Source organism: Phaseolus vulgaris, chromosome 1 (assembly GCF_000499845.2).
Source record: "Phaseolus vulgaris cultivar G19833 chromosome 1, P. vulgaris v2.0, whole genome shotgun sequence".
Lineage (NCBI taxonomy): Eukaryota > Viridiplantae > Streptophyta > Magnoliopsida > Fabales > Fabaceae > Phaseolus > Phaseolus vulgaris.
In genome coordinates this window covers 6418007-6434409 of record NC_023759.2, presented here as the reverse complement: position 1 = coordinate 6434409, position 16403 = coordinate 6418007, and the positions used below count along the sequence as shown (strand labels likewise).

The 16403-nt window shown below is 29.7% G+C and overlaps 2 protein-coding genes across 5 annotated transcripts; one reads left to right on the top strand and one right to left on the bottom strand.

Annotated features, from left to right (window-relative positions):
* The first annotated feature begins 2776 nt into the window (after nucleotides 1-2776).
* On the top strand, nucleotides 2777-5585 carry LOC137813376 (transcription initiation factor TFIID subunit 7-like). 2 transcript variants are annotated; one of them, XM_068615574.1, is made up of 5 exons: nucleotides 2777-3046; nucleotides 4263-4516; nucleotides 4624-4743; nucleotides 4868-4939; nucleotides 5241-5585. In XM_068615574.1, exons 2-5 carry the CDS (start codon nucleotides 4265-4267, stop codon nucleotides 5394-5396), a joined length of 600 nt encoding a protein of 199 aa, XP_068471675.1. In that variant the 5' UTR covers nucleotides 2777-3046; nucleotides 4263-4264; the 3' UTR covers nucleotides 5397-5585. The 2 variants fall into 2 exon arrangements, with proteins under 2 accessions (XP_068471675.1, XP_068471674.1); XM_068615573.1 differs by lacking the exon at nucleotides 2777-3046 and having other exon boundaries at nucleotides 4253-4516.
* A 265-nt stretch (nucleotides 5586-5850) lies between these two features.
* On the bottom strand, nucleotides 5851-9359 carry LOC137813375 (glucan endo-1,3-beta-glucosidase 4-like). Of its 3 annotated transcripts, none has more exons than XM_068615570.1 (5): nucleotides 9139-9359; nucleotides 8777-8884; nucleotides 7169-8416; nucleotides 6345-6372; nucleotides 5851-6235 (listed from the first exon to the last, which is right to left on the bottom strand). In XM_068615570.1, the coding sequence occupies exons 2-5, from the start codon at nucleotides 8850-8852 to the stop codon at nucleotides 6076-6078; spliced, it is 1512 nt and encodes a 503-aa protein (XP_068471671.1). In that variant the 5' UTR covers nucleotides 8853-8884; nucleotides 9139-9359; the 3' UTR covers nucleotides 5851-6075. The 3 variants fall into 3 exon arrangements, with proteins under 3 accessions (XP_068471671.1, XP_068471672.1, XP_068471673.1); XM_068615571.1 differs by having other exon boundaries at nucleotides 8777-8856; nucleotides 9139-9333; XM_068615572.1 differs by having other exon boundaries at nucleotides 8777-8853; nucleotides 9139-9276.
* Nucleotides 9360-16403: the final 7044 nt, after the last annotated feature.

The following is a 16403-nucleotide window of genomic DNA, read 5'->3' as shown; positions in this document are numbered from 1 at the left end:
GACAAGACTAAAAAATTATTAGTATATAAAGTGATTATATTATTAATAAAAAATTTATAAATAGATCTAAAGTAGCTACCAAGATTTTAGTTACTAATATTTTAGATTTCAAATTAGTATCTAAAAGTGTAATTTAAAATCTAAAATATTAGTAGTTAAAATCTTGATAGCTAATGATTAGATATTAATTTAGAAACTATTTTATACGAGAATAGAGTGTTTCAGTAACATTGAAAGACCTCCGCATGATGCTTGAAGGCTTAAAAAATATTGAATTGAACAATGTCTTCTCCTCCAAATTCCATTGACATGGTGCCTCTGTGAACACCTATTTTGGTTTTCACAGTCATCAGAGATGGTCTTCCCACAATTATTGTTGATTTTTGAACTTCACATTCACCCTGCATATCAAGAATATAAAAATCAGCAGGAAAAAATTAAGTGGTTGATTTCCATCAACACATCTTTGAGTATTCTCAATGGTTGACTTGTACTGCTATTTGCAAAGTTGAATGATGACATTTGTTGGTTTTAACTCTCCCAACTGTAACATTCAAAATACATCTACTCACATCAAATTGATTGATGCTCCCAAGTCTAAAAGGGATTTAGCAATTGTTAACTCTCCAATGGTGCAAGATACTGTAAAGGTGCTTGGGTCATCACAGTTCTTTCAAAAATTTGGTGTACTTTGGAATCTACTTTATAGCATCTAGCAAAAGTATAGTAATCTCAACTTTTTTTAAGATCTCAAATAAATCTTTATGATCTTCCATTTTCTTTGGCTTGACAATACGAGAAGGGAATGGTAATGGAACTTCTTACTGTATTTGTTTTTCAATGATTGTCTTTTTAGTGGAGATCGTCTAATCCTTTTCCAGCACCTCTTTTCCATTTTTTAAAGTTATAGCACTCACATTCTCTTTTCACTCTCAACTACATTAGACGATTGAGCTTTTACTTCATGTATTGATCTGCTTCTTGAGTTGAATTGTTTTGAATTTTCAGTCATGTTATGAATCAAATATCTAGCAACAACTGGGTTTTATCCATGAGTGGTCCTCTGTTAGCTGCATCTATCATACTTCTCTCCATTGGCAGAAAACCTTCATAAAAATATTGAATTAACAACTGTTCATTTATCTGATGATTAGGGTAGAGCATAATTTGTTAAATCTCTCCCAATATTTATAGAGAGATTCTCTTTGAAGTTCTCTTATTCCACTCATTTCCTTTCTGATTGAAGTAGTTCTGGTGGAAGTAGGGAAAAAAATTCTAGAAATCTTCTCTTCATATCAGTTCATGTGGTAATAGGAGTTGGTTATAGGCATAACCAGTCATTGGCTGTATCACACAACGAAAACGGCAAAGCCTTCATCTTAATCTATTCTTCAGGTGGCTTCATGGTTGAACACACCACATGGAATTCCATTACATGCTTATGAGGGTCTTCTCCTGCTAGTTCATGAAATTTGGGTAATAAATGTATCATCCCAAATTTAAGTTCATAACTCATTGCTCTTTCTGGTAGTTATGGTAATTGTATGCATAGAGGTCAATATCCAATATCTGGATTGGTCAACTTCTTCAAAGTTCTTTCTCTGTTAAGTGTCATCTCTTCAGCTTCAGAAAGTTCAGTTTCATCTCTTCAGCTCCAGAAAGCTCAGTGTCAAAATTTGATGAAGTTGTATCAAGAATTATATGGTTGTCTTCAATGCCTCTTTGTAGTGTTCTGCATGTTCTTTCAATTTATGGTCCAAAGGGTACAATACGCTTGATCTATTTCTACTCATACACCTCTTTTTGGACCGTCTAACACCTCTTTTGGACCGTCTAGTACATGTTTAAAAAATCCTAAGACAAATATTTATACAACACCTAGCAACTAAACAATATACAAAAGTCACAAAAGAAAAAACTTATAAAAAATAAGTGAAGAATGAGATTAATGGCATATTTTTTTCCAACATTAGTTTATTCGCATTCAATTTTAGTTAAAAACTAAGTATTTCCTAATATAATATAATGTCAACCCGAATAAAAAAAATATTATTTAATCTGTTGTTTAATATTCTGTTATTCACAAATTAAGAAAGGAGAATTTTAATATAGAATGCAAAATGTAAAGGAATTTGTACACTAAACTATCTAAGAAGACAATTGACTGATAGTTCATTTAATGATACCAAAAATTCAAATAAGTTGAAAGTAATGGTAAAATGTGAAGTACTGAAAATAAAAGTCAAATTCTGAAGACAATTAATAGAAACTAAAATTTCAGTAAAGAAAATTACAAGAAAACATACATTAGTAGACATTGAAATTTAAAAGAAATAAAGAAGTGTAATGTGATGAATGAGATGAAAGGTACACTTGCTTTTAAAAAACATTAACAGAATTTTCTTTATGTTCCCATTTGTGCCTCTGTAAACCTAGTTAAATGTTTTTGAGAGTGAATTTATAGGTATACACACTGATGTATTAAAAATATATTTAAATAAAAATATTATTATTAATTATAAATATTTATTATTATTATTATTATTATATAAATATTCATCTGATTTTGATTAAATTACATCGGTTTTATTTGATTTTATATCATGACGCGTATATTCATGTATCTTAAATAACAACAATATCAAATATGAAAAACTGTAATAAATTAATTTTAATCAAAATTATGAAATAATTTTAGATTTAACTTGTCAAATAAAATATATTAAATGCATCTCATAAATAACAACATTATGAATTATTAAATTTAGTTTTTCTTAGTTATATACTGATTTAATTTTTCTTTTTGTACCCTTTTTTATACTGTACGAAATAGGTTTTAGTAATGATAATGGGTCTGCAATTGATGATTCTAGTATTTGTGTTTACCGCGAGCGGAAACCACCGCGACACAGCAGAGCAGGGCACGACGCACCACCACGCAACGAAACGGCGTGACCGGAGAAGAGAACCACACGGCACGGCGAATAGAGACCAGAACACCGAACCCTAATCCGCGAGCTAGAGGAGAAGACCGAACCTAATCACGGTGAGTTTTATATTTCCGCACAAGAAACGACGATCAATGTCGTCGTTTTGGGTTAAAAGGGAAAACCCTCGGGACTCGCCAACTCGATTGCAAGCTCGAGAATTTGGCCGGGCTCACCGGGTTCACAGCGAGCCTACCGATCCTGCACCAAAAGCGAGTTTGCTTCCGAGTCAACTCGGGCAATGGGTGTGGGAATGTAAACTCGAGTTAGTTTCCGAGTTAACACTAGTTTGATAACCATGTTGAGTTCACTTGAGACCACCCCTAGTTTGGTTGCAAGTTAAACAGATTGAGTGCTTCAAACCGTGAACTCATCTAATTTTACGAGTTCACAAGTGAGATTAACAACCATGTTTGAAACCCAATTTTTTCTCCATTTTGTTGATGCTTTGCTTAATTTTGTTGATGCTTTGCTTAATGCTTATTGTTTGGTGCAAAATCAAAGCGCTAACGATTTTATAAAAATATTTCTACGTTGTTTTTTTTATTAAGTTTCAATGTCTTTTATTTGTCGGGTGGTGGTGATGCTGAATTCTTTTCCATGTTATCTTTGCCCATAGAATGGTTATCCTAGTTCTGAATAAATTCTTTCTGTAATTCATGTGAATGTACTGTGTTAATTCTCTTTGTTGCTTGCAACTGCTATTTGTTGCAGGTTTGCCTTTGACTGTTTTTTGTTTTCACTTTTATGTTAATATTTTGTTTTCTCTTTGGGATTCTTATTGTTCATTGTCCAATCATCATTCTAACTATTATCCTAAATAAGTTGTTAACACATGCATTCATGCATCTCTTCTACAAGGGAGTACTGAATATAATGTGTTTACACTCTTTTATTTCTTACGTCTTGTATCAATATCCTGATTGTTATCTGATATAACAAACTGTTATGATGCTTGTCTTTCAGTTTTATGTTGTTGAGTTATGGTGTTTTATTTACTTGTTTACTTTTATGCTGTGGGTAGAGAGAGAATTTATTGTTTCACTCACAATGAGTTAATGAGATTATATTAAAATGGTGAAAGTGAAAAGTAATAAAATGGAATCGAGTCTATTTTAATTAATGACAACATAAGAATTAGTTTCTAAATCTAATTTTTTTTCTTAATTTCTAAACATGGGATTTGATTTCTAAATCAATTCAATTCTATTATTTGTTTTTTAAATCAAGTCATTTTACATTTTAATGTTTTCAAACATGTCCTAATGTTTTTAGTTATGGATGAGCAATTCATACTTAGAGTTCCACCGAATGTGGCAGAGCGGATAGAGCGCCTTTTGAATGAAACTGATCCTTCTTCATCTGAAGACAAGTCATTAGATTTGTCATTTAATGAAGATGGAAGAAGTGGTACGTTTATGATTGGGAATGAACACTTCCCAGCTTCTCTATTGGACCTTCCTTGTGTTGTTGAATCCTACAAGACATATGATGATAACTCTTTGATTAAGGCTGCTGATATTGGTCAGGTCAGTTGTACATCATTATTCAAACAATTCATTCATTCCTAATCACATCTTTGATTCATATAACTTAATAATTGTGTATCTTATTGTTTCATGACTCCAACTAACAGATGATTATGGTTCGGGAATCTGGTGATGCTGCTCCAGATGTAATTGAGTACAGGCATGGCCTCACCCCTCCCATGAGAGATGCTCGCAAGCGTAGATTTCGCAGGGAGCCTGATCTTAATGTATTGTATTCACTAACATGACAGACATTAACATCCCTCCCTTCCTCCATATATGTATATGTGTGCGTGTCTATATATATATATGATCTCATCGTAACATCTTTTTTAATGTTTCATTTTCCAGCCTGAGCTTGTATCTCGTGTTGAGAAAGATCTCCTCAAAATCATGGCTGGAGGAACAGCCGAAAATCATGATATCCTTAAACGTCTTTGTTGTCTCAAACACCAAATGAGTGATGTTTTCATTTTTTCATCTTTAAAAACAATCTTTGATTGTGCTTTGAATTTTTTTATTAAAAAAATGCCTAGTTATTGACATTATTATTGCTTAATTCTTGCCACCCTTTAACTTATTGTTTTCTTTTCCTCACTTATAAACACGGGGTTCATGGGATGACTAGAGTCTCTGTTTGCATCAATGACAAAATCTCGTTTGTTGCCTTCTTGATAGTGGAAACAATATTCACTTTGGTTATTTCCTTGACTGAGATTCACATGCAGAAGCCGCTGAACAAGAAGTGGAGGAGAATGCCCGAGGTGCTAATAGAAAACCTGCACCTAAGCCTGCACCAAAACATGATGTTCCAGAGAATCTTACAAATGCAGGGGAGCCTGACAGGAGTGATTCTGAGGAATCTGATGACTCAGTCTGACCGAAATCAACTACCAAATAATATTTATATTTCAATGATGAAATAAAAGCCTGTATAGTATAACTGCTGCAATTAAATTTGAATTCCGTCCACCCTTAAAATCAACTGTAGTGAATTTTCCATTGTTGGTGTTTGTATACACTTCTGTATATTTATCAAATGGTGCACTTTCTTGTTATCTTTTACAAATCTTGCATTTTTCTGCTAACAGTTTTGTGCTGTAGCCGTTTGATTATTAACATTTGAGGTCCTAATTTTCCCCCGGATATACGAGTAAGCACGTGTTTATTTAAAGCCATCTTTGTTTGTTGAAATTGGATGCTTTATTAGGTTTCCTTAAACTTAATCTTGACTGCCATTTGGTCAAACGTATAGGTTCAATTGAGATTAGAGAGAGCTTCACTCACGCATAGCTTTAAGAATGGTTTCAAGTGCAGTTAGTAAAGAGTGTGTGCGAAAAAGTTAAAGTTGAATGGACATTAGTCACTACTAATAAATTGACTACAATTTTGGCAATGGTATCTCGAAGGCCAGGTATATAATTTGTATTCTCCAGCTAAAGCACTAAATTTCTGCAACTACCTACCAAGAATGATCCCAAATACACCAACAAAGTTGCACGTAGCGGCTAGACCTGAACCATAAATATGAACTAAACAATAATTGGGGGCCCTTTTGGTCATGACATCATTAAAGCAAAAAAAACACTAATAGACGATATCAAATACTGAAAGGTTGACACTTGCAGGTTCAAACTAGCTCCAACTCCAACAGGACTTACAGGTCCAGGTCCAACTGCTGAAGAAGATGAACTCCTTCCACCAATGCTTGAGTTAGCACTGTCATCAAAATATTCAATTCAATACAAGATCAGGTTTGAAAAGCATAAATACTTGTAAGATTAAATTCATAATCAATGTGCTGCACATAAGACTTGTTCATTCTCACCTTCCCGCATATATGCAGGACCCATAACCTGCAATGCATAAAAAATATCCATCATTAATTGGTCAACTCTTATGGAAGAGAGGGCTTGGCGATATGACAACACATTTAAGTTGTAAACTTGAGAGAATGAAATATAAACTTGCAAATCATGACACTTTTGTAGTCTTGCTAGATAAATTTTTGAAAGAGTGATCACTATTTTCTACCCATCTGTCAAATAAATACGTGAAAAGTGACATTTCTTCTCCTTAAGCAAATTTTCTCTCAAGACCACTTTCCTCCCTCTACTCTTGTACTTGTTCCTTAGTTGATTGGTCAAAAATTCGTTTGTAATATTTTAATGGGAACTCATTGATACCAAATAGGATAACAAGGTTTTAAAACATGATCTGCGGCTGTGATTTTGGACACAATATCAAAGTTTTTTTATACTTATGACTGCAATTATGGCCAAATATCCACAATTTCCTGTATTGTGAAGAATCGGGATGAAATTCAACACCAATAAACAAGATAAAACCGCAATCATGAAGGCAAGTTAAAAACCACTGGTGGTATATAATGGGATCCATGCTTATCAATGTCAGGTTGCAATAAGAAAACAATTCTAGGAGCGAACTTATAAGCAAGGTTTTTAAACCACAGTCCAAAACTGAAATTGTGGTCCATAACTGCATTGCATACTGTGGCTGCGATTTTGTAAAATTCTAAATAGCAACTGAAAACCTTGGTTATATGTGTTTTGACAGTACAGAGAAGAAACTTGGAAGTGTGATAAAAGTAAGATACCAGAAGATTGAAAATAAGAAGGATCATGGACTTACTAGGATCTTCAGTAGTTGTTGTAGCTGTACCATCAAAGTCACATGTGCCACCAGCATTATGCATTTTTTGATAATAATCATTATAAGCATAAGAGGCATGGCTTTTGACGTTATTGGGGTAATAGCATGGTCTCCCTGGTTGGATAGCTACACAGTTAGCTTGGCCTTGTCCACAAGCCCAACTTAAGCCAGCTTGCAATTTGTCAGTGTCTGAATCATCTTTAGCCACACAAAATGATCCTAGGGAATTTCCATTTCTCAGGTTGGAAGCACTAAAACTCAAGGGATAAACACTACTTCCATTAGCATAAAAAACACCCCAATTCTTTTCTGATATAGGCCCTTTTCTCTTGTCCTCATTAAATAACTCATATAGGTAGGTATTAAGGGCTATCTTTGGCTGACTAGGGGGTCCTGAACCGTTGAGTACTCTCAAAATTATATTATTGTTGTAGGTCTCAGCATTCTTTTCAGTAGCATCTGGTTCATTTATTGCACCAAAACTAGGCCAACCAGTTTCTGTGACAACAATAGGTATATTATTGAAATTAAAGGCTTCTATGGCATAATAGGTAGCATCCACCATAGCCTCAAACATGCTATTGTAATGGAATAGTGTGTTTGGGTCAACAATTTGCTTCACTGGAGAAAGTGGTCTGAATAGAGCATATTCAATAGGGAAAATGCCATCTCCTTTGGTGTATCCATAATAAGGGTAGGCATTTAACATGTAAGAGGAATTTGTGTTCTGCAAAAACTGAAGGAGCTGGTAGATTGTGGAGTTCCATGAGGAGTTAAAGGTGGCCGTAGAAGGAGGAAAAGGCCTGGAAATTATATCCATGGATTGCGGGGTTGAAATCTTAACCCGAAAGTTAAGGTTTGAAGCAACAAGTGCTTTGTGCAGATGGTTCATGGCAGGAACAAGAACAGGTGCAACTTTTGGGACTGAGGTGAGAACCTCACTACCTACTGATATTGCTGTGATGTTAGTAGATGGCATGTATGCAGCCACATTCTTACTGATCCATGCTGCAGCAACTGATGCAGATTCTCCAATGCCTAGTATCTCTTCATCTGTGACACCAACAATTACTTCAATGCCAGTTTTTGAAAGGGCTTGTAGCATGTGCTCATTGGCATCATACAGACGCACATGTGTAATTTGATGTGCTTTCAGAATAGCAACCATATTTGAAGCAGATGGAAGATCAGTAACATCAGTGCCAATGTTTACCCCAACAAATGCACCTACATTAAAAAATGTGATGCTTCATCAATGAAACAATATGATACACATTCAAGTATTTCCTCCTTATTCCTTCTCCTTACCCAGTTGTCGTAGCAACTAAGCAGAAAATAGTACCATTTATATGTCAAAATTTATGTACGAAAACTAAGGTTTCAAACTATCAAGTAGGTTTTAGAAAAACAGTCCACAACCTCGATTTTGGCAGCAACATCAAGATTTTTTATGTTTTTACGAAATTTGTCAAATTTCTTGAAATATCAATAATTGTGACAAAATAAAAATTGAAAACCTTCAAGTTCATAAGGTTTAATAGATCAGCAAGCAAACCATAAAATAGAAAAGGTGAAATTGTGATTTACCTACTGCATTGCTCACTGTGGCAACAATGAGGAACAAAACACTTGTCAGCCACCTTTCAAGCTTCATCCCTTCCATACTGCTGCCAGGCAAAGCCTCAACAATGAAGGCTTCAGCAATAAAAGGAAATCACATATTTAACAGCTAAAGTTGGCAACTACAGAGTCAGGAGTCCAATAAACAATGAAGTTGAAGAAGTGTAAATGAGAGCACAAATATTTGTAAGGAAAAACTCAAATGCACATGTTTGTAATTGCATTTTGAAGTGAAATCCATGAATGAAGAAGCTTTACTATTTAACATTTGTTGGTTGTTTTTTCAAGTAGAAATCAAAACATGGGTGTGTATGAAAAATTGTAAATACCTCAGAATGACAGAAAATGAATGTGATGAAGAAGAGTGGCAATGACTACTTCACTTGATCACAGTTCTTGAGTTGAGTTGTGTTGTGATTGTCCTTCCCCTTCTCCTTCCAACCCCAAAAGTCATTCATTAATTTTCTACTCTTTTCTTGCGCAATCATAGTCATAAATCAGTAACATGTCACAGTGTTCGTCCCAAAAACTGAAAAGGAGCCGAAAGGTCAATAACGCGTAAGTGCATTACTATATATTATTACCACTGTGTACTCGTTAAACTACTAGATCAAATTAAAAATTTCAAAATATCAAAATATCAAATCCTAATTAAAAAAAATCTTACTAATTAGACAAAAATCCCAATTCATAAGAAACTGGCCTATAGGTGTGAAAGGAGAGTAAAGTGAATCAAAATTCAAAATTCCAACAGGACAAAACAATTTGGGACCATTTGGAAAACCGAGGAACATGTCGAAGGTAGAAAAATGAGGCTCTTTTGGTTGTAAAGTGTGCAAAGTTTGTCCACTGCTCCCTCTCAGTGTGGCAAAGTCAAAAAGTTATTTTAATTCTTCTTTCCCTTTTTGTTTTCTTTGTTGTTTTACTAATAAGTTACATATATATTTTTTATTACTAGATGATAAATCTGATTTCATGGATTTTTTAGTTTTTTTAATTAAAATTACATTTGTTAGCTCTATCATTTGTGACTTTGTTTGTTATTTTATTTTTTTTATTTGTTCTATAAACAGATAATCAATAATCTGAATAGATGTGCAATATATTAGTAAAATATAGCTATTTCTTGAAATTTTTTCTCTATTTTATCTTTATTGTTTCTTTTTCTACATATGAGATATATAAAACTAATATGGTATCATGGTATCAGATTTTTTAGGAATGCTGGACCATTTCTTTTATTTCTTTTGTTTGTTCCTTATTCTTTTATCAGGGCATGACGAGACATAAGGAGAAACAATTTATGCTTTTGTACATATTGTGATAGAAATAACCATATGGTGGACACATATAATCATAATGGATTTCTACCGAGTTGTAAATTTAAGTAAGGAGCAACGAAATCTTCCAGTACAATTGTATTCGTTAATGTTCAAGAAGATACGGCTCAGACTAATCTACCCAATTCTAACACAACAATTTAATGGTTTTGATTCAACAATCATCTTCTCAAATCCCTGCTTCGAATCATATTAGTACATTTCAAATCAATTCAATTAAATCAGGTAAGTTTTATAGTCACCGGGTATTAGACATAATGGTTACAGATCATAAATGTTACGATAAAAATCTTTTCTTCTCCATTCATAGTATTTTGCTTATACTAGTCTTTTACCTAATGAAAATCAATTCAGTGTTAATTAGTCAGGTACAATTCAAATCTCTCCTTTACTTACTTTGACTAATGTTTTATATGAACCATCATTCTGAGTCAATTTGATTTATGTTTCAAGATTGACCACAAATTACAATTGTTTAATCATTTTCAATCTTTTGTTTGTTTGATTGCTCGCAACAATGGAGAGTGATTGGTACAACTAAGAGATTACACAACTTGTATCAATTGAGGACTTCTAGTAACCATTAGGTGTCACAAAGCAACATTGGAACGAGTAAAATTGACATTGAAATTTCATCTATTCCTAATAAGATTGTTAACATCAATAAATCTTGTGTAGATATTGATAATGCTAAATTTTGACATTTTAGAATAAGACATTTGTCTCATCATAATGATAAGCTAAAAATATTGTCTTGATATTAACCAAATATTTCTATAGGTTGATTCTTATAATACATGCCATTTTTTCTAAACAAAAGAGATTACCTTTTTTTTCTAACTTTACTAAACCAACTCAATTTTTTTGTTGTTTCATGTTTGTTTATGAAGTCCTTTGAATCATGCTACGCTAGCAGACGAACCAACTTTGTGTGAAGAGTTGTTGGTACCACCAAAAGGGGCCTTGTTAGTGAAGCATGATAAAGTATTATATGTGAATCTAATTGATGATCTTGATGATTTCTGCATTTTATTATTGATGTTCCTCTCTCCAATTCATTTTAATATTATTAAAATATAAAGTATGAATCAATATTTAAGATAATTTTAAGCAAATTTTCAATGAAAAAGTATTTTTTATTATCTTTCATAATATACTTCTCAATTATGTATGTTATGTATACAATTATTATATAATCAATTATGTTAAACAATAATCGGTTATGTGAATTTAAAAAAGTTTATTTAATTTTCATAAATAATTGATTATGTGTTTTCAAAAACTGATTTCTCCAATTTTTTCATTTAATAGATTATGTAGAATATTAACCAATTGTTTGGTAAAAAAATGATTTCACGTGTTTCAGATACAATCGATTTTCATTGTAAGCGTAAACGATTATAAAAAAAAATCCAAAAAACTAAACCTTTCATAAATAATCGATATGTTTAAATAATAATAAAGTAAATTGTTATTAAAGTATTTTGTAGGTTGTTAAATGAATATAATAATTTCTCACATTGATATCATTTCATGCTTATCCAAAGAGAGTTTTGTTATTTCCTAAAAGTAGTGTTATACTTTGACTGAGAAATAATTGTTCAATATTCATTAAAATGAGTGATCATACCAAACATTTATTATAAAAATAAAATAATTAAATAATAACTAAATTTAGAGACCAAAAATAATTAGTCATTAAATTACATACTAATTGAGAAACTAAAAAATTATACATATTTAAAGTGTTTTCTATTTTAATAAAATATTATAAAATAATTTTTAAATTGGTATAGCTACCTTAGTTTTAGCTACTAATATTTTAGATTTTAAATTAATCTCTAAAAAGACTAATAGAGACTAATTTAAAATATAAAATAGTAAGTAGCTAAAACTTTGGTAGCTAATGATTAAATACCAATTTAAAAACCATTTTATAAATTTTTATTAATAATAGAAACTACTTTAGATAGCAATATTTATTTTAAGTTTATAAAATTGTATCTAATTTAGTCAAATAGTAACTAATTATTTTTGTTTTTAAAATTATTTTTTATTTAATAACTTTCTTGTAATGATTTTTCTGTGTAAATTTGTCATATTCTTAAGTGATATATTTCATATTCTTTTATTCCATATTCTTTTGTAACATGTATCAATAATTTGCACTTTTTTTAGTATCTTTGAAAATCTTCTTGAAGAGTGTTTAAAAGAGTAATTTGTATTTCTTATTCTACATGTGAGTTTTTGTGATTAGATGGAAAATTCAACTATCTTTACTTGAATTAACTAGATGTAGATGCATGTAGAATATAACTAATACAAAATATGGTGTGTCTTTATTTTTCATCTTGTTCATATTATTCTTGATAATAATTGATTGGTGCACTTAATTATCCTCATAAAAAAAAATTGAAAATATATTTTTTAAATCTTCAAAAGTCATATTTCAAACCAATTCACTCCATTCTTAGTTGTATATTTAGTCATTTATTATTTTACAAAAATCAATTTATTTAATATAAATATAATTATTGAAATTATTAATAAATATAAAATAAAAATTATTGTCAATTTAATCAATAATAAAATAAATATTTAAATTAAATTTATGTTTACTTAATCAATGTTAACTTAAATAAATATTAAGCATCATAATATTACTTATTAAAATTAATACTAAATTAAATAAGTATATAAATATTAAAATAAACTAAGATAAATATTTATTTAAACAACATTAAATTTAATAAATATAGAAAATAAAATACATTAATTTTTATCATTAACTTTTTTACTTTTATTTATTATAATGAAGGACTATTTTTGGAAGTTAATGGTTAACACTCTCATATTGTGGTTAATTTACATAGTTTGAAAAATTGTAGAAATGGGTGAAGGAGTGAGATAATGTTGTATTAGGTCATAGGGTTGCCATAAATGGAGTTTTCTTGGTGAAAGTGGAATGGTGATTAGACATTAATGGTTTGAGTAAAAATTGCTACTTATCATGCTTATTATGGACATTAGACATTAATGAAATATGAGTGGTTTCACTACTTTTTGGTGACAATAACATGTGGGATTTTAGTCAGAAAATTGTGTCTACATTTATGAATCATGGATACACTATGTCCAAATGTTTATAATTAATGCATTTTTACTATTTTTTTTCACAAATTATTACAATTAAGAATTTTAATAAGAAGAGGTATATATTTTTTTTTTAAAACTTTTTTAGTTATTAGTGAGAACATATCAATTGGGGAATAATATTTTTCTTAGGTGAATTATTAATTAGAATGTATAAATAAAAGTAGACTCTTGGTGAGACTTTCATCAAAGTTATTAAAACATATATATAATAAAATAAAAACACCCAAATCTTCAAATTTCAAGTGTTTGAAATAATATCTATTTTATAAGTGTCTTGAAAAGTTAATATCTAATTTTATGTCATTGAAGACCCCAAACATAGAAAATAAAAAAAATATAATTAATAGCTCATAAAAAAAATATAGTTTCACATTTTCACCCAATAGTAGTACACATTCTTAGCAAAATTATTGCAAAGTTAAGTAGAGTAAATTCTTTAGAGTGATTGAATTTGTTAATTGAATGTTACATATTAAAACTAACCCTTAAATTATATGATTTGATATGCTATTTTTTTTTTCTATTTGAATACATTTATCTCTTTTCTTCAAATATAACTTGTCTTCTTGCTTCTTTATTATACTTTAGTTTTTCTCAATTCAATCTTCCTTTTTACATAAGTTATATTCAAAATAAATTATTAAATAAACTTACTTTATATTAAACGTTTACAATATATATAAGTTATATTAAATTTGTACATATATATAAATATTCGTGTCTATAAAAGGCCTTTTCAAAGTGCTTTTTTTTTATTTTTCAAAGAGAATTGTGTCATGGATCAATGCCCTTTCCTCATTAAGGTTTCTTGAATATGTTTCTCCAGACAAATTTTCTTAATTAGGAAAAGCAAAAGAAAAAGCAAGAAAGAATTCAAATGACTATTATAATATAGTGTTCAGAAATATGAAATAATGATTGAACCTTAGACCATGGATATACCAAATAATAATTATCTCCATGTAATAATAACACTGACGTAATGAAGACCTTTTTTTTCTTTCTTTCTTTTGGCTAATAATATAAGTAGTGACTTTTGATTAAACTTTCATTATCTTTTTATTACAACTTGTAACACCCTAAAATATATATAAAAAATATAAAAGGGAATGAAAAAAAAAAGTTTTTCACTCTTTTCTCAAAAATCTCACTTCTATCTATATATGTTGTTGTACATCATATAGTTATTATAATTCATACACAAACAACACATGAAAAAAAATAAGTTATTGAAATATAATTTTAACATATGAAAATATAAGTAAAAATAATCATTTTGATTAATCATTCATATAAATAATTTCATTTTTTCATTAATCATAATAATATAATACACAATATCAATCATCACAATCCAACTTTATTCCAATATTATCATCAACAATCATATGGACCACATATGGATCCATACACCAAAGATATCAAACAAACATCTTTTGGAAGATTCGTATAAAGAAAGTCCATCAAAAACTAATATTTGATCAAATTCAATACTTAGATTTACAAAAGAATCCAAGAATCATGTCATCAGGGTAAGTTCAATACAACTCAAGTTGAACGTCATGATGTGCATGAATTCCCCTATCAACTTCTCACCACCTAATATCTTAATCTATATGACTTAGATCATCAATGAAGTTATGGAATCTTTATTACACATAGACATCTATACTTAATACACAAACCAATCAACAACTCATACATGATCATAGATGTATGATCTCAATTCCATACAATTCTATAATCCTCATATACAATACATATCATTTACATACAATGCATATCAATCACTCATACATTATTTAACATCTATCAAATGAATTATACAATTATCTCAATTTCATACACCTTCTATCACCAATCCATATCATTTAGAAATTGCACAATACAATTGATCATACAATATGACTCTTACATACCATTCAATCACACAACATTTAAACTTTCACAAATCGATTGAATTTACAAACAAATGTATACTTTGCATAATAAAAAAATCATGCATAATTCAAATCATTGAAAAGACATGAAGAAAATAAAATACAGTTTCCAAATTAATTTATTATCTAAATCAACTACCCTAAAGTTCTATTCAAACACATATAAGTTCTCTTACCTAAAATTATTTATTCTAGTGGAAATTTCAGCTCTAATAAAAAACACTCCAGAATCTAAAGTATGTTATCTAAACATCATCAAATTTCAGCCTAAGATAAAAACAAGTTGAGAACACTACAAGAAAATAATTAAATAGAAACTAAGTTTAGAGACCGAAAATAATTAGTCACTATATTGACTAAATTAGATAATATCTTAGAGACTAAAAAAATTATTAGCCTAAATTAGTTTCTATTATGAATAATTTATTCATAATAGAAACTTATTTAGATGTCAATAATTTGTTTAGTCTATAAGATAGTATCTAATTTAGTCAATATATTTACTAATTATTTTTTGTCTCTAAAATTAGTTTCTATTTAATGGTTTTTTTTAGTGAAAGAACACTTTTTTTCAAGTGTCCCATCATAATTGATGCCTAAATCCTAATAAAAAACTAAATCCTAATAAAAAACATATAATAGAGAATTTTTAGAATATATAAAATAGAGAATAAGAAATATTTAGAGTAAAAATAAATTTACTTGGTTTAAAAACCTGAGTAAAAATGTAGCATAACTCTTCATCTACTCATGATGTGTGGGTAGATTTTTGGAATAAATTATATATGAGAAAGAAAATGAGGAGAGAAGATAAGAAAAAAAAAAGAGAGATAATTGGAGGGGTGTCACACAACTATAATACTTTAGTTTGTGTATTTAGCTGAATAAATATTTATTTTATATAATAAATGTTTATTAAACCAATACTTTATTTATTTTAACTGAATAAATATTTTGAGCGTATAAATAATACTTTAGATTTATCTATAATTTTTTCTCAGAGATAGATTTATCTATATTCTTATTTAAAATTAATGATTCTTAAAACAAACATGAAAAACTAAATTAAAACTAAAGATACTGAAAATAATAGATTGAACATATAAACGGTTAAATTAATGTTAAAAGTGCTGGGGAATAATATATCCAGTATAAGAA

Bases quoted from the DNA above. Each gene is read 5' to 3' on its own strand.
- LOC137813376 (XM_068615573.1), top strand. From the start codon at position 4,253: ATGTTTTTAGTTATGGATGAGCAATTCATACTTAGAGTTCCACCGAAT. The intron at 4,517-4,623 runs GTCAGTTGTACA...TCCAACTAACAG, and splicing joins AGGCTGCTGATATTGGTCAG to ATGATTATGGTTCGGGAATC. The intron at 4,744-4,867 runs GTATTGTATTCA...TTCATTTTCCAG, and splicing joins GCAGGGAGCCTGATCTTAAT to CCTGAGCTTGTATCTCGTGT.
- LOC137813375 (XM_068615570.1), bottom strand. From the start codon at position 8,852: ATGGAAGGGATGAAGCTTGAAAGGTGGCTGACAAGTGTTTTGTTCCTC. The intron at 8,417-8,776 runs GTAAATCACAAT...TTTTTAATGTAG, and splicing joins CACAGTGAGCAATGCAGTAG to GTGCATTTGTTGGGGTAAAC. The intron at 6,236-6,344 runs GTGAGAATGAAC...TTTTGATGACAG, and splicing joins TCCTGCATATATGCGGGAAG to TGCTAACTCAAGCATTGGTG.